The sequence below is a fragment of the Rhipicephalus sanguineus genome, chromosome 1 (assembly GCF_013339695.2).
Source record: "Rhipicephalus sanguineus isolate Rsan-2018 chromosome 1, BIME_Rsan_1.4, whole genome shotgun sequence".
Taxonomy (NCBI): Eukaryota; Metazoa; Arthropoda; class Arachnida; order Ixodida; family Ixodidae; genus Rhipicephalus; species Rhipicephalus sanguineus.
In genome coordinates this window covers 231,288,038-231,311,013 of record NC_051176.1, presented here as the reverse complement: position 1 = coordinate 231,311,013, position 22,976 = coordinate 231,288,038, and the positions used below count along the sequence as shown (strand labels likewise).

The 22,976-nt window shown below is 48.1% G+C and overlaps 1 protein-coding gene across 1 annotated transcript in view; it reads left to right on the top strand.

Annotated features, from left to right (window-relative positions):
- Positions 1-1,086: 1,086 nt before the first annotated feature.
- The window catches only part of LOC119374236 (lens fiber major intrinsic protein), a 33,458-nt gene continuing 11,568 nt past the window's right edge, over positions 1,087-22,976 (top strand). Inside the window, exons 1-2 of the mRNA XM_037644320.1 lie at positions 1,087-1,671; positions 14,250-14,330. Of these exons, the coding sequence (XP_037500248.1) occupies positions 1,099-1,671; positions 14,250-14,330 (654 nt within the window). The 5' untranslated portion in view covers positions 1,087-1,098. The remainder of the gene's footprint in view (positions 1,672-14,249; positions 14,331-22,976) is intronic.

Below are 22,976 nucleotides of genomic sequence, written 5' to 3'. Positions count from 1 at the left end.
CCCACCCTACTAAGTCAATGTATGGGGCAGATTTTGCGCCCCCCCCCCTCTCAGGTGACTAGAAGGGTCAATGTACGGGGGGGGGCAGCCGCCCCCCCCCTGCCCCCCCCCCCCCCCCCTGTGCGCACGCCTATGGCCGCCACGGCCGGGCATGGCCAAAGGAGAGATGCGCGCGCTCACTTGTTTCATTTTGACTGGACTGGGCGCGATCGAGGGACGACGCGGCGCGCATCAACCCACCATCCTTTTCGACTCACTGTCACATCCGTGTCATGCGGCGCGTGGGTGCGATATGGCATTATCCATGTACCTTATAAAGAACTTAGCAACGATGGTGACGATCGGCATTCGCCTCCAATGTCCCTGCTCTTCATCACAGTAAAAATATTTAAGCCGAACTAATAAGCACTTGACAACAATGACCTCCCTCAATGTATGACTGCGATTTACAAGACAAGGCACTTTTCTAATTAGTTTGTGCATTCACTGAGCCTGAATTACATTGAGCGACTGAACTGAAACGCTTAAATGGCGCGCAACAATGTAAATCATTACTGTTGGGGATATACCTTCGTGTTAAGTTATTAATTATCTATTGTTTGCACCAGGACAAGTAAAACAATGCCTAATGTTGTAGTCCATAATCCATCAGGTGTCGTTACAATCTAGTGCCTTCTTTTCCTTTCGATTGCTCTATGGATCGATTGTCTTCGTACAAGTAATTGCACTTTGTTTCGTCGCAATTTAACTTCATACATACTCATCAATTCGTATGTGTAGGAGCTAAGAACTCGTCAAATTGTATTTCATTCTATTCGAAAATCGTCGGAAACGTTGGTATAAGCATAGTCCCGTATAAGCCATGCATCCGTGCACGGTCGCAACGCTCCTTTGATAAAAAGCTTTATGTACGCTAACAATTTCCCTGTAACAAGAGCGCCCCGTTTTGCTCCTCAAAGGACGTCGACCATGCACGGGACGTGGGCTACAAGCAGCCGCGCAGTCTGGGATTGGGGAATGACGGGTGGCGCTCGCGTGCGCGCCGTATAAAAACGCGCACGGCGCATCGATCTCGGCAGCCGGCGGCTGGCGGCGGCCATGGCCAGCGCCCCGTGCTCGCCGCTGCGGCGCATGCGGCGCCTCATGGACTCGCTGCCCGAGGAGCCCCCGCCGTGCCGGCGTGAACTGGCCAGTCGGCCCCTGTGGCGGCGCGTGTTCGTCGAGCTGCTGGGCAGCCTGCTTTTCACGGTGTTCACGGTGCCGCTGCAGCCGCGAAGGCAGCAGGCTGCCGACAGCGGGCCCCTGCAGTGCAGCGTGGCGATGGGTGCGAGCGCGGCAGCGCTCGCTCACTGCTTCGCAGGTGACCTGAACCCGGCGGTGACGCTGTCGCGACTCGTCGGCCGTCGTCTAAGCGTGGTTCGCGCCCTGCTCTGCGTGGCCGCACAGTGTTCGGGCGCATGCCTGGGCGCCGCCGCCCTGTACGGACTGGCACCCCGCGACCAGCGGCCCGCGCAGCAGCCGCCCCAGCAGCTGGCGCAGGGCTTGCACGCCAGCCAGGCCTTCGGAGTCGAGTTCCTGGGCACCGTGCTCGTGGCAATGAGCGCTCTGGCCGCGGACCGCGCCGCCTCGGGTCCTCTGGGAGTCGCGTACGCGGCCGCTGCGCTATTTTCGGTGAGTGCTCGCGTTCACGATGCGCGTCACTTGCGACAGCTGTCAAAAAAATGTGTGCCCAGACGCGTGTCGTGCCCGTCACTTCGCGGCGCCCAACGCGCACGAATGAAGCGTCGCAGCTCGTTTGGTTCGAGCAAAGCCGTTGTGCGTACGGTTTGAAAAATATACGTACCCAGGTCGATTTATCTTTGCAGAAAGTAGCGGCCCCGACTGCACGCGCCAAGGTAAAAGACGGTGCGGAGGCAAATTATTGCGGTTTAGCAGAAAAGAAGAGCAAAACGCAGTTGCCTACTTCAGCCCTATGCTACTGTCAAACAAACAGGAACATTCGTGAAGAGGGTATAGAGGCTGTCATTCATGAGATTCGCCTATGAGACTCATCCAGGCAAACCCATCGCGCCCTGTTACATACCGACTGAGTCATTTTGCATTCCGCCGAAAAACATAATTACTAGCAATTTGTCCTCGCATATTGTCAAAGTCAAAGGGCAGTTTTATTAATTTTACCTGGAGCCGTATCGAGACAGGATCCTTCACTTGTGGCAGTCGTCAAAACGTTCCAGTGACTTTAGTCAAAAGGGAAAGGAAAATAGCTTAGCTAAATACTGCTCGCGACGAACAGCCCCTGATACCCACAATCAAAGTGCCTAACTGGAGCGCATTTTGAAATTTCATCGCACCTGCCCTACAGTGTCCCACACCAGGCCCGTAGCCAGGGGGAGGGGGGGGCGAAATTTTTATGATACATGGTGTTTTACCAAAAATAAATAATGAAAATAGGCGTTTTTCTCAAATAGTCAAGGTTTTCAGCAAGTGCCCCCCCCCCCCCCGAAAAAAATTCCTGGCTACGGGCCTGTCCCACACAATGCCCCACAACATTTCAGTTACCGTATTTTCTCTAATGTAATTGCACCCGTGGTTCCAACGTCTGTAGTATATTCAAGATAGAATTGTTATATCAAGGAAAACTTGTAATTAACATTGTGCAAAGCACTTCTTTTTAAATATAGGCAACCGGCCTGCATCAAAATGTCGTAATTTAGGTGCCTCATACGTCACCGTAACTAGGTCGGGTGGAACAGAACGGAAATTGCCACTTGACACGGGGGCCAACAGCGCCAGTGATGGCGTCAAGAGTTTCTCGTCAAGTGACAGTTCGAGTGTATGAAAACTGGCGCGGTATGGAAGCAGTAATCACCCTTCTGCACGCGACAACTTTTATTCGCGTTTGAAATGCACTCATACTGCTAAACCTTCAGTTTATCGAACAGAATGTATAGTTATTGCAGCAGCATGTCATAATATCTAATGATTAGCTTCGAACCCAAGCATCCATGTTGAATTTGTTCATCGAAGGCGTTCAAACGGCGGGTGCTTTCATCCGAGTAATGCGCCGCATCGGCCGCGCTGATTGATGTCGGAGCGAACGCTTAAGTCAATTAAGTGGAGGCCACAAAACAACAAACCGGCAAAAAGCGCTCTCCGCGTGGCGTTGGCAAATTCAGCACATCTTCGCGAGAAGGTTCAGCGTAAATAAGGCTTCGCATTTAGACTCTACGCAACGCGGCATGGGCACAGGGAAAAACGCGCCCACAGCGTTAACTTCCAGCACTTCATTATTTAACTCCAGATAAGCATGAAAAAAAAAAAACTAATCGTGAAGTCATCAACAGCAGAGTCGATGTGCTTCGGATTCTGGTAGAACAAGGCTTCTTCTCCCGCATTTCAATTACTCGAAAAAATAAATACTCGAAGCATGTGAGAAAAGTCACTTGGGAACGGGAAGCTATAGCAGTTACGCTCCCAAGTGGGACATCTCATGGCAGAGTTCACTAAAGAGTTAATACGGTACGGTGGGCGTCACTGTCGGTAGACGTGACACCATTATGCATCAGCTTCATTGTGGTCGAGCTGTTTTTATCCCAGTATATGTTTATATATGCGTGCTCCTTCGGAATAATCATGATGTATTGGAAGTTAACGTTGTGAACTCACATTATTCGTCCCTTTCCTGTTTTAGGTACCACTATAGGTTCGGCCTTATCGAGCAATAAGCGCACGGTTCTGACGTTTTCGAGTAAATGAGATACATGGTCGATTTCGAGTAGAGCGGATTAACCGTGCTAAGAACGATGAAACGCGCCGCAAACACTGAGCGTTTGCTTAGCATTTTATTAAGTGAACCGTTACTAAGTGAACATCTCAAAATGCGGATGTGGAGAGTTAGTAGCGGTGAGGGAATCACACATGAGTATACATGCATGGAATGCTTCCTAACTGCACCGATCGCTTGTTACCCGTTTTCCTACGCTCTTCTGCAACAAACTGATGTGAAAAGTTCGAGGTATATTGAAACGCAACTCGCACAATTATATCTATTTTACATTGTGTAGAAAGGAGAAGCATGAAGGAAAAAGAAATGATCACGTGTATTTACCTTCTCTCTAAACGATAAATATAAAGGCTCATTCACGCTTGCGACTACACCGGTCGCCCGACCATTTGCGACTGGCGACCAAAAAGCGGCTCAAGAGGCGGCCGACATGTTCACACCAGCGAATGCGACCTACCCGTCGCCACACAGAAATCACGTCCGCTCGCACCGTGGCTCGCGTTGCCATTGCCGCGTAAGACAAGCTAACGTCTTGTTCTGGTGCATCTGATTGGTTCAGAGGTTTGCGACTGCGTTCGCGCAATTGAAAAGATCGAGCAGCGAGCAACAGAGCCAAAGCAGTCGCTTTGTAACCGATGCAGCCACTTGAAACCATTTGCGACTAACTTAGTCGCACGACCGGTGCTATAGTCGCAGGTATGAACGAGCCTTAACAAGTCAGAGGTGATAGCGTCAATCCATAAGCGATGATGTAAACGCCTGATGAAAAGAAGACTGAGAATTGCCTTTAAGAAGGTGCCGCAAGAAATGAATTCTTTGTTCGTGCTGTTCTCTTCATTTCTTGTTTGCCCACGTTTTCTACGTGCGCTTTTTAAGCAACGAAAAGTCACTAACGAGGTGTTTTTCTGACTCGTCACCACGGGGCATACTCCCTGGAAAAGATGGCTGGGACACGTAGGAGGAGAAGGGTGCATATAGGACCCCACATACGCCAGAGGAGCTTCGCGAATATACAGGCCAAGAAGCCTAATTCACTAAGCTTTTCTTACACAAGATCCGACTGACCGCCGCCTGCTCTAATCTTACAATGATCTCACGACTGTCTGGTCACACACCTCCATGTACTGTGATTTGTGAATACTAATCCAGAACGGCCTTGCGCCCCATCTACGTCCCCAATACGTTTGCTTTAAGACTGAAAGGATCGAGCGGTGAAGCCAGTAAGCTCTGCTATATTAATTGCGTTGATGATCTGTAATGAGAAATTTCATTGAGACAGCATGGTGCAAAAGTATATTAGCCCTTTGCGGTCCGTTGTCGGGCAGCGCCCGACAACGCAACACGGCCGTAGCGGTCCGCTGTCGGGCCCCGCCCGACAAGGGTGTTCGTGGTTTAAATTTTGCTGTTTTCTCACCGCGAGTCGCGCGCATTTTTTGTATACATGAAGGGCCATCTCTTGAGGAATAAGTGAGCTTTGTTTGTTGAGGTTTTACTTTTTTGACACTAGGGTGCAGCACTATGATCAGCACGGGGCCTAGAGCGTACCCACTCGCGCGCGCGGTTCGCTGAGAAGCATGGCCACGTTTTCACCGCGTGCGTTTTACGGCGGTGCTTTTAGCGAAAGCGAGGATGACTTTAGTGAGGAAGAGAATTACGTGCCTCCACCAGACAGTGATGACAGTGATTCGACAGAAGTGAGTGACGAAGACGACGACGGCGGCGGTGGAAACCTGCAGTAATAACCCTGGCCTGCACACAGGGGAATGATTTGAGCGGTATCATACGTTGCCCAAATATCACTAAAAGAGTTGCCTGCAGAATGCAGGAGCAAAAATAAATATCCTGTGCGTTTCTCTTCCACAGCTTGTGTTTTTATTCGCGGCGCCAGAAACTGGCGAAATAGTTTCGGACCGCTAGAGCCGGAAAGTGGGTAAAGGTTTTGGACCGCAAAGGGTTAGGGGATGTTCCGGAAACATGTGCCTCTCATAGACCAGTCATCGGAAGGTTTGATACAGTCCAATTTGTATTAACAAATGTTACGAGATTGAAATAGTCATCTTGAAGCAGAATCGCGAGTTGGGCTAGTTCATCGTGGAATAACTAACAGCGCAACAAGGTTGGAATACGGACAGTAAGAAGAAAATGACACTGCGCGGAGTCATCATGTCGGCACACTCCAGCAAAGTTGTGACTTTAGAGACGCATCTGCAGGCTTAGCTAACTTCCTGTCTTGGGTATTCAAGGATTAGGTGAAAATATAGAGTCGCTGACGCCTCATTTTAAAGTGTCTGGACTGGTAGCAGAAGTACAGTGGAGAGCATGCGGTGATGAAACCTGAAACTATTGTTTCGCTTTTTCGCTGTTATTTTTTTTTTTGTTTCTAGGTTTGCCAGTATTGACTTTTAACAGCCGATCTGTCTAAGCCGGCCGTAGTCTGTCCAACGCGAACAAAAAACCTCGGGCGGGTATGCGCCACAGGCATTGGGCAAGCCCCACTACTGAGTACAGCAGGTGCGAGCGTTAAACGAAAACGAACACGTGAAAGAGAGAAATAGAGAGAGAGAGAGAAAGCGATAGAATGAAAGAGAAAGAGAAAAATAGAGAAATAAAGGGAATAAAGACGTAAACAGATAGAAAAAGAGAGAAAGACATACACAGAGAGAAAAAGAGAATCAGTAAAACCTCGGTGATACGATCACGGCTCGTACGAATTTCGGGGTCATACGAATTTTTCTGTGGTCCCGGCCAAGGCCCATTAGCCTGCAATGTATTAGAGTACGGTTGTTGCGAACCGATTTGCACCCCGCGATGTTTGATACGAACGTACGCTAGCGCACATGTACGAACAGGTGCTGCCCGCGCTGTCGCGGAAGACGCGGCAGTCACGCGCGGGCGCGGGCATGCGCGCTGCGCGACCATCATCGGTGCCTCGTTGCGTCCCAGATAGTGCGCGCGAATCTTAGAGGCCTTTAGGCGCCTTCGCGTTTAGATTACAGATGACATTGACGTCGTGATTTTTCTTTTTTTCCGACGCATTCACGCGTGCTCCTATGCTCGAGGCAGCAGTAACACGTGCCTGCCACGTCGATGCAAGCCATGTCCCCGCAATCAGACGTTCTACATGAAACAAGACTGAAACTTAGGCTGCGGGTCCGTCATGAAGTCCCATTAAAGGTAGACGAAGACCCCAAGAGACGAAGCGGACGGTCTGGGCGAAGGAGCTTGGCCTATATCTGTCGTGTGCAAAGCGCTTCTTAAGTCACTTTCGCCACAGTACTCTGGTGTCATGCAAAAAAGGGTCGTAAGATTGGGAAGGGACTACTAGCGGTCACGGGGCACAATTAACAGGGCTGGTCTGGTTCATTATAACACGCGCGCATGCACCGTATATTTACGAGTGCAAGTATGATCGTTGACGTCTAAAAACTTTACTGGCAATAATTCAGCGCTGTTCATGACGTCGCTGCGGCCCCGGGAAACACTGAATCAAAACGTATGCCAACTTTCTTTTGTCGCATACTAATTTTCCATGTTTTCTGGTGATACGAATTTCGGATGATACGAATATTTTTGGTAACCCCGCGAGATTCGTATCACCGAGGTTTTACTGTAGAAAGAAACAGACGCAAGTAAGAGATAGAAAAAGCGGAGAGCAATACAGAAAGAGAAATCGAGAGAAACAAATAGGGAGAAAGAACGAGCAAGCGATAGACAGAGAAAGAGAGGGAGGAAAGACAATGAGAGCTGGAGAGAGCGATAAAGAGAAAGAAACAGATACAAAAAAAATAGAGAGAAACATGGCAGACCACCCAGCTGCGCTCTTCCTTCAGGCTTGGCACAACTAATACGAAGCTGCCGTAATCTTTTGTTGCGCGTATAGCATTGCCAGACGCAAGGAGGCCCGCCTTGATTTCAAGAGTTAAAGACGAATGTACGTACATCACGCGCATGTGATTCTGTTTCTTTCTCTCTTTTTTTTCGGCAAGCTGTCCATCGTCGAGAGTGCTCTGTTCACCGTCACGGTGATGGCAAGGGCAGAAAGAACGAATGCAACGAAGGAGTCAGTGAGCTGGACCTTGTATATATGGTGTTCAACACGCGTGCGCAGCGCAGCGAAGCTCGAAAGAGATATCTTACAACCTATAACCTCAGTAGATATATAGTTCGGACAGGTGTTCTGACGTCAACGGCTGGCTTCGATTTTTTAGTAGATTAAAATTCGGCGCAGATAGCCATCTTTAGTCAAAACGCGCCATATGCCTCGCAAAGAAATTTCGCTTTCAATTTCCGTTCCATTCATGCAGCTCGGTCATGTGCGTTGCCGCGCGCATTCGACTCTCAGATCCCCAGAATTCGTATTACCGCGTTATAACACGACTTCTGACGATTACTTTCGGCTGATTGTATTCCACATTTTTTGCATTGTTCGCCCGTCTGCCTGGTCCAATGCGATACATTTGTCGGTGCATCATTTGGCTGCTATACAGTGGATTTTCTTGTGGTATAGGCTTAGAACTAGCCAGGCTGAAGACACCGAAAGAGAGACATTACAGTGGGCGTGTAATCTTTAAACCGCCACAAACTAATTCATTGTTCAACTCCATTTCTCTGAACTTCGCCATGCAATCGTATTTTATTTTAGATTTAACCTGTTTTCTTGCTTTTTGCCATTAGCTGACACGAAGCCGTGCCTTCGTCATCAGTGGGATCAGCCACTAGGCGTGAAGGATGATAAATTAATTTAGGGGAAAATAATCCTAATGAAAGGCGATTCCAGGCAGCTTTTTTTTTTCATATTTGCCGCTTTGTCTTACGCGCTTTATTGCTCATGTTGACAATTATCAAGAGACGTCAGGTGCCGTATATAACGTAGTTAAGGACGTAAGCCTATATGCATTATTCAAGATGAGCAAGGTTGTCATTCTACAACTCAACATTAATCTCGCTGTTGTTCAGTGCTTTTTTCCTCATATCCACACGATGTGGAATGTAATAAGGCAATTACTCAAAGCACTACGCGAGTCAAGCTAGGTTAAATTCAATGAACAATCAATCTCACTGAATTTTGACTGAACGGTTTTTTTTTTTTTGCGACATAGACTTGCCCTTAAGGCATAATATTTGTTTTGTATATTTGTGTTAAATGTGCGCCGTTAGGCCGGTGTTGTGTATGAAGTGAAGAAGTGTCTTGTGGAATGTGTTGTCATGTATCCATCGGTCATAACTGTTTGTGTCACTGTAGCGAAGACCAGCTTGCAGGAGATGACGGGAGCGTTCCGGGAGCTGTAATCCTTGGCATGGCCATATAAGGTGGTATGCATCTGCTTGTATAACCGGAACAGAACAGTACGGGCATGTAGAACCAACTGGTAAATGCGACCAGTTCCATGTTGAAATAACAGCCGGTGTAAGGGCCACCCCTGCCCGAAGCCTGAACGGTTAAACACGCATATATTATTTCCATAGTCCTTATGTCCCGTTTTCTTAGAAATTAGCGTAAAAATGCTAATATAACAGCGGAGATACTCTGAGAACCATTTTTGCCCAAGATGGCTATAAATTGAGAAGTCATATCGTACAGTGCCAATCTCACTCAGCGGGCGCGCTATCAATTTTCCAGCGTCGAAATTGCATTATGTTTGTTCTTCTCTCTATTCTGATAATTTCCTCATACGAACAAGAAAGAATAAAAAGGGTTCAGTCAGTTTTCCAATAGCCGGTACAGTATAGTCTCCAGACCGAAGAAAGCGTGCTTGAGTGCAGCGTCACTCCATTTGTGACAACTAACGCCTGGCTTACATCCTCCTTTTCGTAAGTATAAGAGAGTTGACTGTTGGGCTAGTTGGTGTTCAGACATGGGAACCATCGTTAAAGGCGCAACACCACACAACACAAGAGAAGACCAGACGAGCACAGGCGCAAACTAACAACTGATTTATTGAAGGCAGATCTCCAGGCATATATACCAACAGGCTGCGCAGGCGCAACGTCACAACAATCCTCGGAAAACATCAAAAAACATCAAAAATATCGCGAAAGAAAATCAATTTCAGCTTTGTAAAGCGCAATGGAAGTGTCGCTGACACACGCCTCACCTGCTTTCCTGATTAGAAACGCTTCTAACGTTTCACGAGCCGTTTTTTGTCTGCTTCTACCTACTATTTTTTGCGCATCGGAAACGTGGTTCACAATTCGGGCAAGTCATGCAATGGTCGACAAGATGGCTTCGCTCTTTGTTAATTAAATTTCTTGCGTGTTCCCTGAGCCGGTCATTGAGGCAGCGCCCCGTCTGGCCGATATATACTTTGCCGCAGGTCAGGGGAATCTCGTACACGACGTTGCTGGCACACTGAACGAAACGTCGTTCATGGTTCTTTTTGCAGCCTCCCTTTTCCTCCGCACAGGTGGTGCGACGGCTCAGCTGAGCGAGCTTCTGGGGGGCCGAGAAAGCCAACGGCACGTTGAACCGGCTAGCCACTTTTTTCAGGCTATGTGTGACCTTATGCATGTACGGCACCACTTCTGGCCTCTGGGCGCCCACCAGGGGCTTCGCGGCATCAGAGTAGCAACGGTGCTTCAACTTCTTAAGCAGCGTCTCAGCAACAGACAAGACGACCGACCCAGGGAAGCCGGCTGAAAAGGGCCTCCCCAATTGAAGGTTAAAACTATCCTGCACCTTGTGAATGCACGACTTCCGAAGTGCTGAATCTAAACAGAGAGTAGCGCCTGTGTTGTGTCATATCTTTTTATCATCCATCGATCGCTCTTTACACGATCGTTTTAATTCTTCTAACAATGACAAGGTCCTTAAAGTTTTTCGTTATGTGGACGACTTCTTAGTTCTTTTTAACAAGTGCTCATCCTCATATGAGCATGCGCAGAAGTGTGTGCTAGAAGATTTTAAACATCATGGGAAAGGGCTAACCTTCACTTTTGAACGTCCGGAAGAAAGTAGGCTTCAGTTTTTAGATTTGCAATTGACGTTCAACGAAAGTCATGTTTGCTGGGCGTACTCTCCGCGTGCACAAAAAGAGCTCCTTCCGTACAATTCAGCTCACTCAAAAACGGTAAAGAGAGGCATCGCTACTCTCTGTTTAGATTCAGCACTTCGGAAGTCGTGCATTCACAAGGTGCAGGATAGTTTTAACCTTCAATTGGGGAGGCCCTTTTCAGCCGGCTTCCCTGGGTCGGTCGTCTTGTCTGTTGCTGAGACGCTGCTTAAGAAGTTGAAGCACCGTTGCTACTCAGATGCCGCGAAGCCCCTGGTGGGCGCCCAGAGGCCAGAAGTGGTGCCGTACATGCATAAGGTCACACATAGCCTGAAAAAAGTGGCTAGCCGGTTCAACGTGCCGTTGGCTTTCTCGGCCCCCCAGAAGCTCGCTCAGCTGAGCCGTCGCACCACCTGTGCGGAGGAAAAGGGAGGCTGCAAAAAGAACCATGAACGACGTTTCGTTCAGTGTGCCAGCAACGTCGTGTACGAGATTCCCCTGACCTGCGGCAAAGTATATATCGGCCAGACGGGGCGCTGCCTCAATGACCGGCTCAGGGAACACGCAAGAAATTTAATTAACAAAGAGCGAAGCCATCTTGTCGACCATTGCATGACTTGCCCGAATTGTGAACCACGTTTCCGATGCGCAAAAATAGTAGGTAGAAGCAGACAAAAAACGGCTCGTGAAACGTTAGAAGCGTTTCTAATCAGGAAAGCAGGTGAGGCGTGTGTCAGCGACACTTCCATTGCGCTTTACAAAGCTGAAATTGATTTTCTTTCGCGATATTTTTGATGTTTTTTGATGTTTTCCGAGGATTGTTGTGACGTTGCGCCTGCGCAGCCTGTTGGTATATATGCCTGGAGATCTGCCTTCAATAAATCAGTTGTTAGTTTGCGCCTGTGCTCGTCTGGTCTTCTCTTGTGTTGTGTGGTGTTGCGCCTTTAACGATGGTTCCCATGTTCGTAAGTATAGTTCTCAGAGAGGAAAGAAAACACGCTTTTCTATGAGTATTCGCCTACACGCCAACGCGAACTAACGCTCTGGCCAGCGAGTGCCGTGTCACTGGTCAGTTAGGGACAGTACTCCGGCCATTTGCTTAACTTATTACGCATACTCGAGCGAAGTGAAATTAACTTTGAGCACGAATTTCCCGTTCGCGGCGTGTCCCGCTCCCGTCCCGCCACAGTCGCCGCCGCATTGTGGTATGCGCGCGACACTGCGGCCGACGACGTGGCGAGCGCGACGGCGTGCCATTATCCTGTCGTGGCAGCGCGCGCTCGGCGCTGGGCCCATTTATCACGCGTGCTGGGCCGGCCGGAGGACCACGAGAGGCGGAAATGTCCGCGGGTCCCGACCAAACTCGCGGTGTCGAAATGAAGCCGCGGCTCGGGATATACGCGTCAAGGAAAGCGGGGCGGGGTGACGACGCCTATTGCCTCTCAATGGGAAGGCCATCAGTCGGCTGGTCGCAGCGCGGCTGCAGAAATTGCGGCCAAAATCGAAGCCGGCCAGACTGAGCTGGTCGCCCCTTGTGGCCGCGGAGCCATATAAATTTCTCCTTTGGGCCCCCTCCGGCCTTCTTGTTGGAATCCATTTGCGGTCGGGAAGAAAAAAAAATGCGGGGGAAGAAACCATTACGGGAAGAGTCGAGCCAGCCATGCGTCATTCCTCGACCATCGCGACGGCTGGCGCGAAGTCTGCCGACTTTCGACTGCGTCCCCCCTTGTCCTCGCATCAGTTCCCTCGGGTGCTGACCAAATGGCGAAGTGAATCGGGCCGCGCCGGTGAAATTTAAGTTAAAAGCCAGCTATAATATATAGTACACAGCTACTGCGTAATAAAGGGGCGCGCCGGTACGGGATTTATCGCCTCGTAACCGCGAATCTTCAGGTATACGTTCACGATAGCGAATAATGCGAGAATCATACAGCCTTCTTTTACAAGCTCCATTGGTTACATGGATCTTTCAGTGCAGATTTCAAAACGAAACGTGTCTCGATCGATGATGGCATCACCCGTGCTCGTAAAAGCGCTCGTAAACGAAACGAGCGGCGAACTTCGCAAATGAGAAGACCCATATAGTTACTCGGGCGCAACAGCTACGCCCATGCACTCACGCCAAACAACATTGCCGTCCATACTAACCACCCCGCATATATTACGTGTACACGTTCTATACATAACTACTTTGTTTACTCGCTTTCCTGTGTAAAACCTAGTATAGGCATGCTAGGCACCAGTGTTGATTAACTTCTGAAAGTCGCAAGTTCATTATATTATATAGTCATGTCTATTAAGCAACGATCCGCGAACTGCGTGTGGACCTAAAAACTGTGTAGAAACTTTTTAAGGGTGTTTTATTCTAAAAACAGAAAATGAAAGATTTTTTATAAGCAAACTTCTTTAAGCGTACAGGCTACAGCGTACAGGACACTGGCAATGTGTCCATCAGAGACACGATCGCTAGCGATAATCTCCACTTATAGTATGTGGTGTGCTTCGGTCGCGCTTTAGCGCGTTAAAGAACTACAGGCGGTCAAAAATAATCGCCCCCCTCCCCCTTTTAATATACGGCGGACTTCGTAATCATATTGTGATTTTGGCAAGTAAAACCCCCGAATTATGATTGGGCGGAGCTGCAATATTTTCTTATATCTGTAGGGACGACTGGCAGCCTGCAGGAGCGCACACCAGTAATTCCTCTCGTACAAATAGGTTTCTTTACAACGTCTGCAGAACAAACAAAAAGGGAATCATTTCTAGCAGTCTTTAGAAACTGTTATTTTTTAACACACACTGCTTCAGTTGTGCAACGGCCTTAGAATGTCAGCGGCTGCGTCATTTAGTGCTATATAGATCAGTTTTGTTGAGCGGATCAGCCGAATATTTCTGAGGTGCTCTCAAAGCTTAAAAGAATTGCTTAGCTATGGGTACATAGACGAGGAATTTCCTGGAAGTCTTTCAGTTTACTTAACCGAGCAATTTATTGAAAGTGATTTGTTAAAAATGAGGTTTTACTTAAGCGGCATTTTAATGTTCGACAAATACAGGTTAAAAACGGTACAAAATAAAGAAGGCAAACGCTTGTGTACATTATCGGGGTCTTCTTCTTTTTCCTTTAAGACTGGTGCCTTATATTTGTAAAACTGCTCTCCACAGTAGTTGCCTATAAACGCGCAAAGGATGGCTCCCACATTAGCTCAGGTCGCAATGCAGATTAATGACGTCCGTGTCGTTAGCGCATTTTTGCACTTAGCCGTTATTTACGTCCTGCGCACGGCGCCTGTATAAAAGTTAATTCTCGTTGGAATACGATTATCGAGGAGGGTTGGTTACGCACTTACTCTGACTTGACGTCAGGTACGATTCCGAGAACTTGGCTTTGTGTGCGTGTGTGCGTTGCAAACTGAATACGTGTTAATGAAAAACATAACAGTGACGCGAAGCACGTGCTCTCTATGTCTATCGTGCAGTACCGCTTCACGGGCGCCGGACTAAACCCGGCGCGCTCACTGGGGCCAGCGCTCATCACGAACACGTGGAGTCACCACTGGGTACGTGTCTCTCGTCTGGAATGGCTGTAAACAAAGAGTAGGTGTCCTTCTGGTGCGCTGCCTTCAGCCGATGGCTAACTGTCGGCAGCAATTGGAAATGCGCGAGCTCTATATGCAACTAAAGCCAGCGTCATTTTTGAAAGAGTTGACATACTTGCTGCCCTCTCCACCCCCCCCCCCCCCCCCCCCGAAAAAAAAAAGAAATCTAGGAAAGTATAATAAACAGGGTACGTCAGAAGTACGACTTCACGTTTTAATGCATGTGTTTTGTTGCATCATCGAGACAGAAATGCGACATCACTGAAGAAGCAATGCCTGAACCTATGATTATAACTGCAAGTTCGTTAAGTATTTCACAGTACTGTAAACCATCGACATGTTGCAGCTTCACGATCATTCTGGAACGCTCAAGCAGCGATGCGACAATGATATGCTTCGCAATGTCAACTTGGTCAAGTGGCTGAAATTAACACAGTTTCACTCTCCCTCTATTATCGCTTACTCTTTCACTCTTCCTTATACAATACACAATAGGGCACTGAAGTCAAATTTAACACTGTATCCCTATTTCTAGCACTCCCTGTACGTAAATGCCAACACAAAACAGCAAGTAAGTCCGCCGGAGTCACGTACGCGGAAGTAAAAATCAGGGACCGAATTCACAAAACTTTTCCTTCGTAAGTGCGTTTTCCGATTGGTCAGCCGGCATCGCTAATCATATGTCCCGCATTGTGATTGGCTGAAATATTCTCTTACGAAAATTTTTAGCGTAAGGCGTTTTTGTGAACACTGGCCCAGACCAACAAAATTATAGAACTAAGCTGGACGTATAGGGGACGTGACAGTGCGGTAGAATGAACTAAGGCTCGTCTTATGCCGATATCACACGGGCACATTTCATCGCGATCACGACCGATTCGGATTTGGCTCGATCCTGATCAGGTGCTCCCTTACGGCCGCTTTTAATTGCGATCATGCCCGGTCGGCACCAAGACGATCGCGACCTGCGCATCGCAACCTTGCTCCCAGATCGCTATTTGGCTGACGTCAGCGCAAAACGCAATCGGGATTAGTTTGGACCGTGTAGCAGCGATGATGGTTGATCGCAATAAAAAGAAAAATGCGATGCGGATCAGCCCTGATTGCAACAAAAAGTGCCCGTGTGGCACCGGTGTTTGTCATACTGTGTTTTCTAACACAAAAAACAAAACAAAAAGAAGTCACGCAGGGCTTGTCAGTGAAAGTGCTACATAATTGGCCTCCTTTTATAATTAGTCCTGTTCACGTCTCATTTGCCCACGAGAGTACTTCTCGTTTTTTTCCGATGCGACCAAGAATGGTCGTTTTTAGACCTACGGCGTTCTGTCATCTCTTTCCCCGCGCATCACTCGATCGTTGTGGTCAGCAGCGGTTGACCATTAAATGTCGCTGAAGCCAGCGCTTCGACAAGGGGTCTGGTCTGACAACTCTTCTTATTGGAACGTTGGCTCTAGCGACAGTACCTCCTATACTAAAACAATTCGCCATTTCAAGCCTTCACCTTCTTGTGAACTTCTGTCGAGTTGAAATTTAAGCGCGCACAAAAGACAAGAACACAGTGTAAGGTACAAACGGGCGCTCGTTTGTCCCCTACCACTGCGTCCCTGTCTTTTATGCGCGCTGAAATTTCACTACCAATAGTAGTCAACTCACCCAACTTTCAGTTCTGCTGCAACTTCTGTCGTATTTCAGACTACCGTGCTCATCAGCGGAAACTTTCGCACCACCGGCCGAACACGCAACTTTGTGATCGAATATGAAAGCATCCACCCCCGGTTTTCAGAGCGGTTGACTATGTAAATACAAAGATATCCGAATAGTTTGACTGCAAGCACCTGCCTTCGACGCAGCGAGAATCCTGAAGTTTCAAAAAGAAAAAGAGGTGTGCGTGCTGTTGCCAACGTGCAGTGGCATAATGAAGTCGGGTAACCCTGGCTGTTGCAACGCTGCGTTAAGCATTCAGAACTTTTTTCACGCACGTGCGACCGGCTGCAACGTAATACGAGAGTGGTGTCAACGCGAGAAGACCGCCAGTGTCGCCGAAAAACTGAAAACAGAGAGAAGAGGCAATGATAGAGAGGCTGCACGCGAGCATTGGATGGTGTGGTTGCAATTTGAGAACATTATGGAAAACTCGCGCGAAAAAGAATAGCGACCCGCTTGTTGGGAAACTCTTAACGATTTGCCTTCCATACGGGCAAATCAAATGACATCGCCGAACAGGATACACTAGAGGTAAAAAAATAATTGTTTGCTACAGAAAAATCTACTAACACGAAAGGAAAAAAAAAAACACTGATAGCAGTTAAACACTACGTCATGAAAGACAGTCTCTAGTTACGTGTCATATATCTTACATGGTTGTTACCGTGTTACAGAGTCACCAGGTACAGGGCACTGCCGCTTCGTACCTAGTCGCAAAACCATAGAAACTTGTTTGTAAAGTATAGCAGTTTAGAAACCCTATATCAACTATTAATTTATTCAAACCTATTAAACTAGTGAGCGGTGAGACAGATTCCTACTATTTCACTTTTATTCACGGGTAACAAAGAAGCTTTCCCAGAAAGACAAAGCTAGACTGTCGGTCTCCGCCACGGCGTTCATTTTTCTTTGCGTTTCGTTCAGTCGCGAGCCAAGAGTAAGCATGATACTCGCTGCTGTCTTCATCCTAGGCGGTTTCTCGTGAGCGCGGGCGAACCCACCTAGGAGAGGTGCGCAAGAGACGCGGAAATAGGAGCCTCCACCGGCAAGCGTGCTCTGCCGCTTTGCTCCGCTGCGCGAGAGAAAGCCGCCTCTCCTGTGTCGGTCGTGAAACAGCAAACTGACTCGTCTGTTGACGCGTACACACTTGCCTCCGGTAGAACAACGGACGGAGCAGGGAAATAAAGCCAGAGAATAGACAAAAGGGCGCACCCGGCTCCCCGAAACGAGCCCATTGTTCGAGGGGCGTTCCTTGTCGAGATCGTAGCCTCTGTTCCTTGTTTTCTTTTTTCTTTTTTTTTTTTCTCGACGACTTGTTACAGGTTAACTCCCTCATCCTCTGAGCTCGCTGCCGCCGTTGCTGCTACTGTTTCTGCTCACTACACGTATGCTACAGGGGACCGCGTCGCAATACCTTCGCATCGAAGTTCCACTCTCGTTGTTTCGGAGATACGTTCGTTCTGCCTCAGCCTTCCGTTCGTGCTCCTGCTTTTCGAGGCGTTTCTTTTCTTTCGTCTTGTTTGTTTTCTTCTTTGCTCCAGGACAAAAGAGCTCTGGTGTATGGCGGAAGCTCGGCTACGTTGCGGCGTGACGGTTGCGTGCCTCGTCTTTCCGCGCACGGGGCGTTTAATCGAACCGTCTCTCTGTTGGCGTTCGAATGCCCTGCGGGAGCAAGCGTCGGTGCTGTCGCCATGCCAACGACACTTGCTGCGGACCCCGCTTCACGCCCCCCCTCCCCCCCCAACAATAACGGCAGCCTCTGACGTTCCTGCAGTGTTTGGCTTCTCTTGTCGCAACTTTATCTCTGCGCCTAAAAAAAAAGAACAGAGAAAGAAGAAACGAGCGCACGCACGCATGCATAATACGGAGCGTCGCTACTGACGCGGGGGAGCAGGAAGGAGCAAAAAATTAAGCAAACCGCGCCAACAGTGAGGCGCTGAGGTGCGACAAGCAAGAAAAAAGGGGTCGAATATCGGAGCACGACGCAGGGCAGGTCGTTTATATGTCATTAATCGATATTGCGGTCATTCGAGAAAAAGAGTTGTGATTTACGACCACGCGAACTGCGACGCTCCGATGGAGAATAGTGGGTTTCCCTTATTTATTTCTTTCTTTTTTACTCCTCCTCCTCCTTTTTGTTCTTTATTTTAAGCTCTAATGAGCACGGGGCTCCTGCAAAAGAATAAGGCATGAAGGGCTGGTAAATTGAATGAAGTATTCCTCGATAAGTACCTACATGGCCTTGCTGGCTTCGAGTTTAACTGCACTAAATCTAAAAAACTTGATCTTTGTTCATATAGCCGTTAGTTAGTATAAAATACTCGTGAGGGGGAGCGACGGCCAATCGTGATAGCAAGATCCAATGAAAAATAGATATTAATCACAAAAAATTGCAAGGGGGGCGGGGGCTGGAATTTCCAAATTCAACCTTTATTCCCGAGGGGAAAATGTTTGATGCAGGGCATTCACAAAGTTCACTGCCAGCGTGCAGCTCCTGTCTATATATACGCGAGAGCGGGCTTGATTTCTATTACTACGTTTTCCCTATCAGTTCTCAATTCATTACGTATCCCTCGCAGTGGTTCGCTTCATATCACGAGGTACCGGCAAGCCAACCTTCTGAACGCCTATAGCTACGTGCAGGCATTGAGACGCGGCTTACCCCTGTCCCCAGTACTCAAACGGTAGACTGAATACTTGTTCCCTATATACTTTCCTTTTTGTGTTTCTATTCACGTCGACGATTTCGGAGCGCAGTTTGTTTTCTTTCGCTGCACGTTCACCTCTACCGTCCTTCCTTTCCGATAAGCGAGAACTTCGTTCCCACACAAACGAGAAGACAGTCAATAAACGAAAAGCTGCCAGTCTTCTTCTTCTTCGTCGTTTTCGTAGAAACGAAATTAACCGCAGGAAATGATTTCGAAGCTGTTCTTAGACTCCTGCGCTTCCTGACGACGGACGTCAGCACTCTGTTTCGTCGATAAGACCCCGCTCGCCCGGTGGGCAGGCGCACCGGCTACCGCGGGTTCAGGAAGTAGCAGGCGGTCGTGCTGCCGCTAACAAAGGCGCGGTGTATAGCAATAAGAAAGCACCGAGCGATGGCGAGTGCTGTGGACGGGGAGGCGAGCAGCCGGCCCGCTAATGACAGCCGGCGTTCGAACCCCTCGGGTCGCGCGAGCAAAGGGAAGAGCCGTACGTCTTTGGCACGTCCAATCAGCGTCCCTAGGGCCCCGCAGGCACAAAGCCCCGGCTCGCTCGCGTCCGGTCAGGAAGGCTCGAAGCCGTTAGGGAGTGGACGATCCGCGTAGCGGTGAAAGCTACCGCTGCTGCCCTCGGTGCCTCCTATTACCTCTCCTGGGATTTCGGGTGCGGGGTAAACCCGGCACTTCATTTGCCGAGGACGCGAGGCACCTGGGCAGCGGTGCACCTGCGCCGCGGGCGCGAGCGCGAGCTGGCTATGTACCGAGGCCTTCCCTCACGAACCTGCGCAGCTTCTCTTGTCGTTTCCTTCTCGGATACAATACATCCAGGCCTTTTTACCCGCGGGCGCTTTCATTCTTCCTTTTGTCTCCTCTTTGTTTTCCTTCCCGGAAACAAATTGGAGTGCAAATCAGCCCGTACGTCCGTCCGTCCACCCTGTCGGCATTTGCAGCAATTTCCTTTTTCCCCCGCCCTTTACCTTTTCCTCCCCATCTTTTTCGTCTCTCTCTGACTCTTATCGCGCGTATTTCTCCTGCTGCCCTTCACACATAGGACGGCGCGCGTCGGCTGATTGCCATCACTCGTCCACGTACACGCGGCTTCCGCGCGTTATTACAGGGAAATATGAGTTGACTGATTGATTGTGAGGTTTGACGTCCCAATAATATAGCTGGGCTTTGGGGCACGAAGGCGCTGAAAGCTCGATATTAATTTCTACGGTCTGAGGCCCTTACCGCGCGCAGAGATGTGTGGGAAGGCAAAAGAGAAGCTTCCTGCTTTTCACTCTTATATCGTCGGATGTGCTCAGCAGCGCAGCGTGCTTTCAGAATAGTGTTTTATAAGTGTCACAATGAAAAGGAAAAATAAAAACGTCAATGTTTGATGTAGTCGTTTCCAAAAAATCTTCGATTCCGACACTCAGACACGCATAAATCTATGCGAATTGCGTCATCACTTCTTACGACGAATGCGACGTCGGCACTACACGCGGCAGATTAAAAAAAAAAGCTTTAAAAAATAGATCAACTCTTTCTTTCGCGAACCGCTTCGGGGCGCACTATACTTCAATCTTGAATGTAGGAAAAAATGGGAAAGCTGGCGTCTTAAGGCCCGGCTATACAACATGCCTGCAAAAACTGATGTCATATGTACGTACATAATATGCAGCAGTGCTGGGCAGTATCGAAGATACATGTATCTTAGATACTATCTTAGATACACTTTGGGTATCTTGTATCTGTATCGCGATACGTCTCGAAAGACGAGTATCTGTATCTGTATTTCCGATACATTCGATAATGTATCGTGTATTTTAAGATACAAGATACTTCTATCGCAACACAGCCGTACGAAACAATAATCGCTGGTCAAACTCCGCTTTTCAAGCTGGTAATTGTGCCACTAAGCGATCTGAATAAGTCTAAGGGCAGTGACATTATTTTTACGCCAGAGTCGTCCAGTGAGGGTAGATCAGGAAGACAAGCACGCGGACGTCTACGCCCAGCCCACGTACCTTTTGTTTTCTCGATTCCTTTTCTTTTTAGTTGCTCCAATGCCGCTACACTTGCTCATAGCCACTGTCCTGCGCCGCGTACTCCACTGCGTGCGGCGTCTATCGCGCAAATTCTGATGTTGTTACAGTGTCGTTATTGCAGATTCTTTTGCGTCTTGATCCGTAACGAAATGTGATGCGTGCAAGAATGGGGTTGCTTTGCGTCGCGTGGATTTTACATATTAGCGATTTAAAAGATCTCGAGGATATAAGTTTGACTTGCATGCAATGAATTAACTTATATGCAAATAAGATTCTAACAACTTTAGCACCACAGGTACTGATGCTAGATCTAATAGAGCAAGCGTTTACCTAACAGAAAATATCTTGGCGTACGGTATTTTTCACTTCCATCTGCATTTATTCAAAGAATTTATGACATCGTAATTTGATTATTAGCACAAGGCAAAAGTGCTTTCTTAGCTGTAATTTTGCGTCACATACATTACCTAGGTCTCTGCACTGTTTTTCCGATCTGGTCACTGCAGTATGTCTTTTGTAACGCGCTTCCAAAAAAAGATTGCTGCTTTATTCTTCTGAGTGTCTGCTTTATTTCTACTACTGTTTACACATTTACACGTTGCCAAGGCGATTTTGAAAACAAATATATTATTATGTGGGCGTGCCTTGAGTATACAGTACAAAATATTCTACTTACCGCTTAAGAAAATAGCGAAATTGAGTTTGCATTATAAAAATGGAAGAGCCAACTTAAAGATGTTAGGAAGGGGATTCGAGAAACGTTGTTTTACTGAATGCTCAGTTTTACTCATGAGCGTCCCAACGAGCCGTTTCAGGCAATTTTCAATAGGCACTGAATTTCACATTGTCTCAACCAAGCCATTAGCCGCCCCGCTCCCCCGGCTAAGGGCTTGGTTGGGGGGGGGGGGGGATTGGCCCGGGCCACTCCCCCCCCCCCCCGAAATTTTGGTGAAGTAGGTGGTTATACCAAAAATAAATAATGAAAATAGGTGTTTTTCTCAAATAGTCAAGGTTTTCAGCAAGTGCCCCCCTCCCCTGAAAAAATTTTTGGCTACGGGCCTGGTCTCAACAGGTAAGTTGACGATACTTCGTGATCATAGCTGTTAAGGGCGCCGTATGTATCGTGTTTCTGTACTCATTCAATGTGAATGTTTGATAAACAACCACCTCTCTATTTTACTTATATTTGTTTTCCGGCTTTAGGCCTTCTTAAATATTTTTCTTATTACTAATCGCTACGTAAAGGGAGCTATAAGCGGCAATAGCGCGAATAGCGGCGGTGTCCTGCGATGCTTCGTGCAGCTACGCAATACGTCTGAGACATTTCTGTGTTGCACATGTTCTCTCGTTCAAGGAAAATTGCTAAAAAATTGCACGTTAGTGAGTATATCAACAAAGAATCCCTTACGCCAGCAGCTAAGTAGAACATGGAAATTCATTGCAGGTTTACGTCATCTACATATACAACAGGGGTCTCAAACTCAGCTTATAGCCGGAGGGCCGCAGTCGCGAAATTTAGCTCCAAAGGCCCGGGGACAGTGAAGATGGTGGGGTCGGAGAGAGTTTGAACAAAATGACGTTGCCATTTGAAAGGAGGCCTTTGACATATCTCATATATAGGTCATTTCTGAAGGCGTTTTTGAGTCCGGATTCCAGAAACAACGATACGGATGTACATAACGAGTGAAATCTGGACGCGGATTGAAATATAGAGTTTTTGTTCCACGGTTATGTTTCAGCACATGGTGACCACGTGTTCCTCACGAAAGAAATGCTTGAGACCAGTCATGTCTGTGTAGCTCACTAACATACTTATTTAGAAAACAAAAACAAATGGAACGGAGACGGTCATGTGTGCGGGCCGGGCCGCTAGCCAACGGTCGCAAGCCCCGTATACACCATGCGTTCCCCGCGCCACTACCCCCCCCCCCCCCCAGGAAGAAAAAAAGTCGCTATTAGCGTTGTTGCTGCTGTACACCTGTCCGGATATACGGCATTGTGCAAACTGTCTTTTACGGACAAGGTAAAAGTCCACACCGGTATTTGTGCCGTCGTGCGAAGGCTTCTTATTGACGTTATTGTGATTACATGGCAACCTGCTAGCTGGTCGGCAAGCTGAGCAGCGACTCCCATCAATTACAAAAATGACAAGCACGAACCGCCGTCAG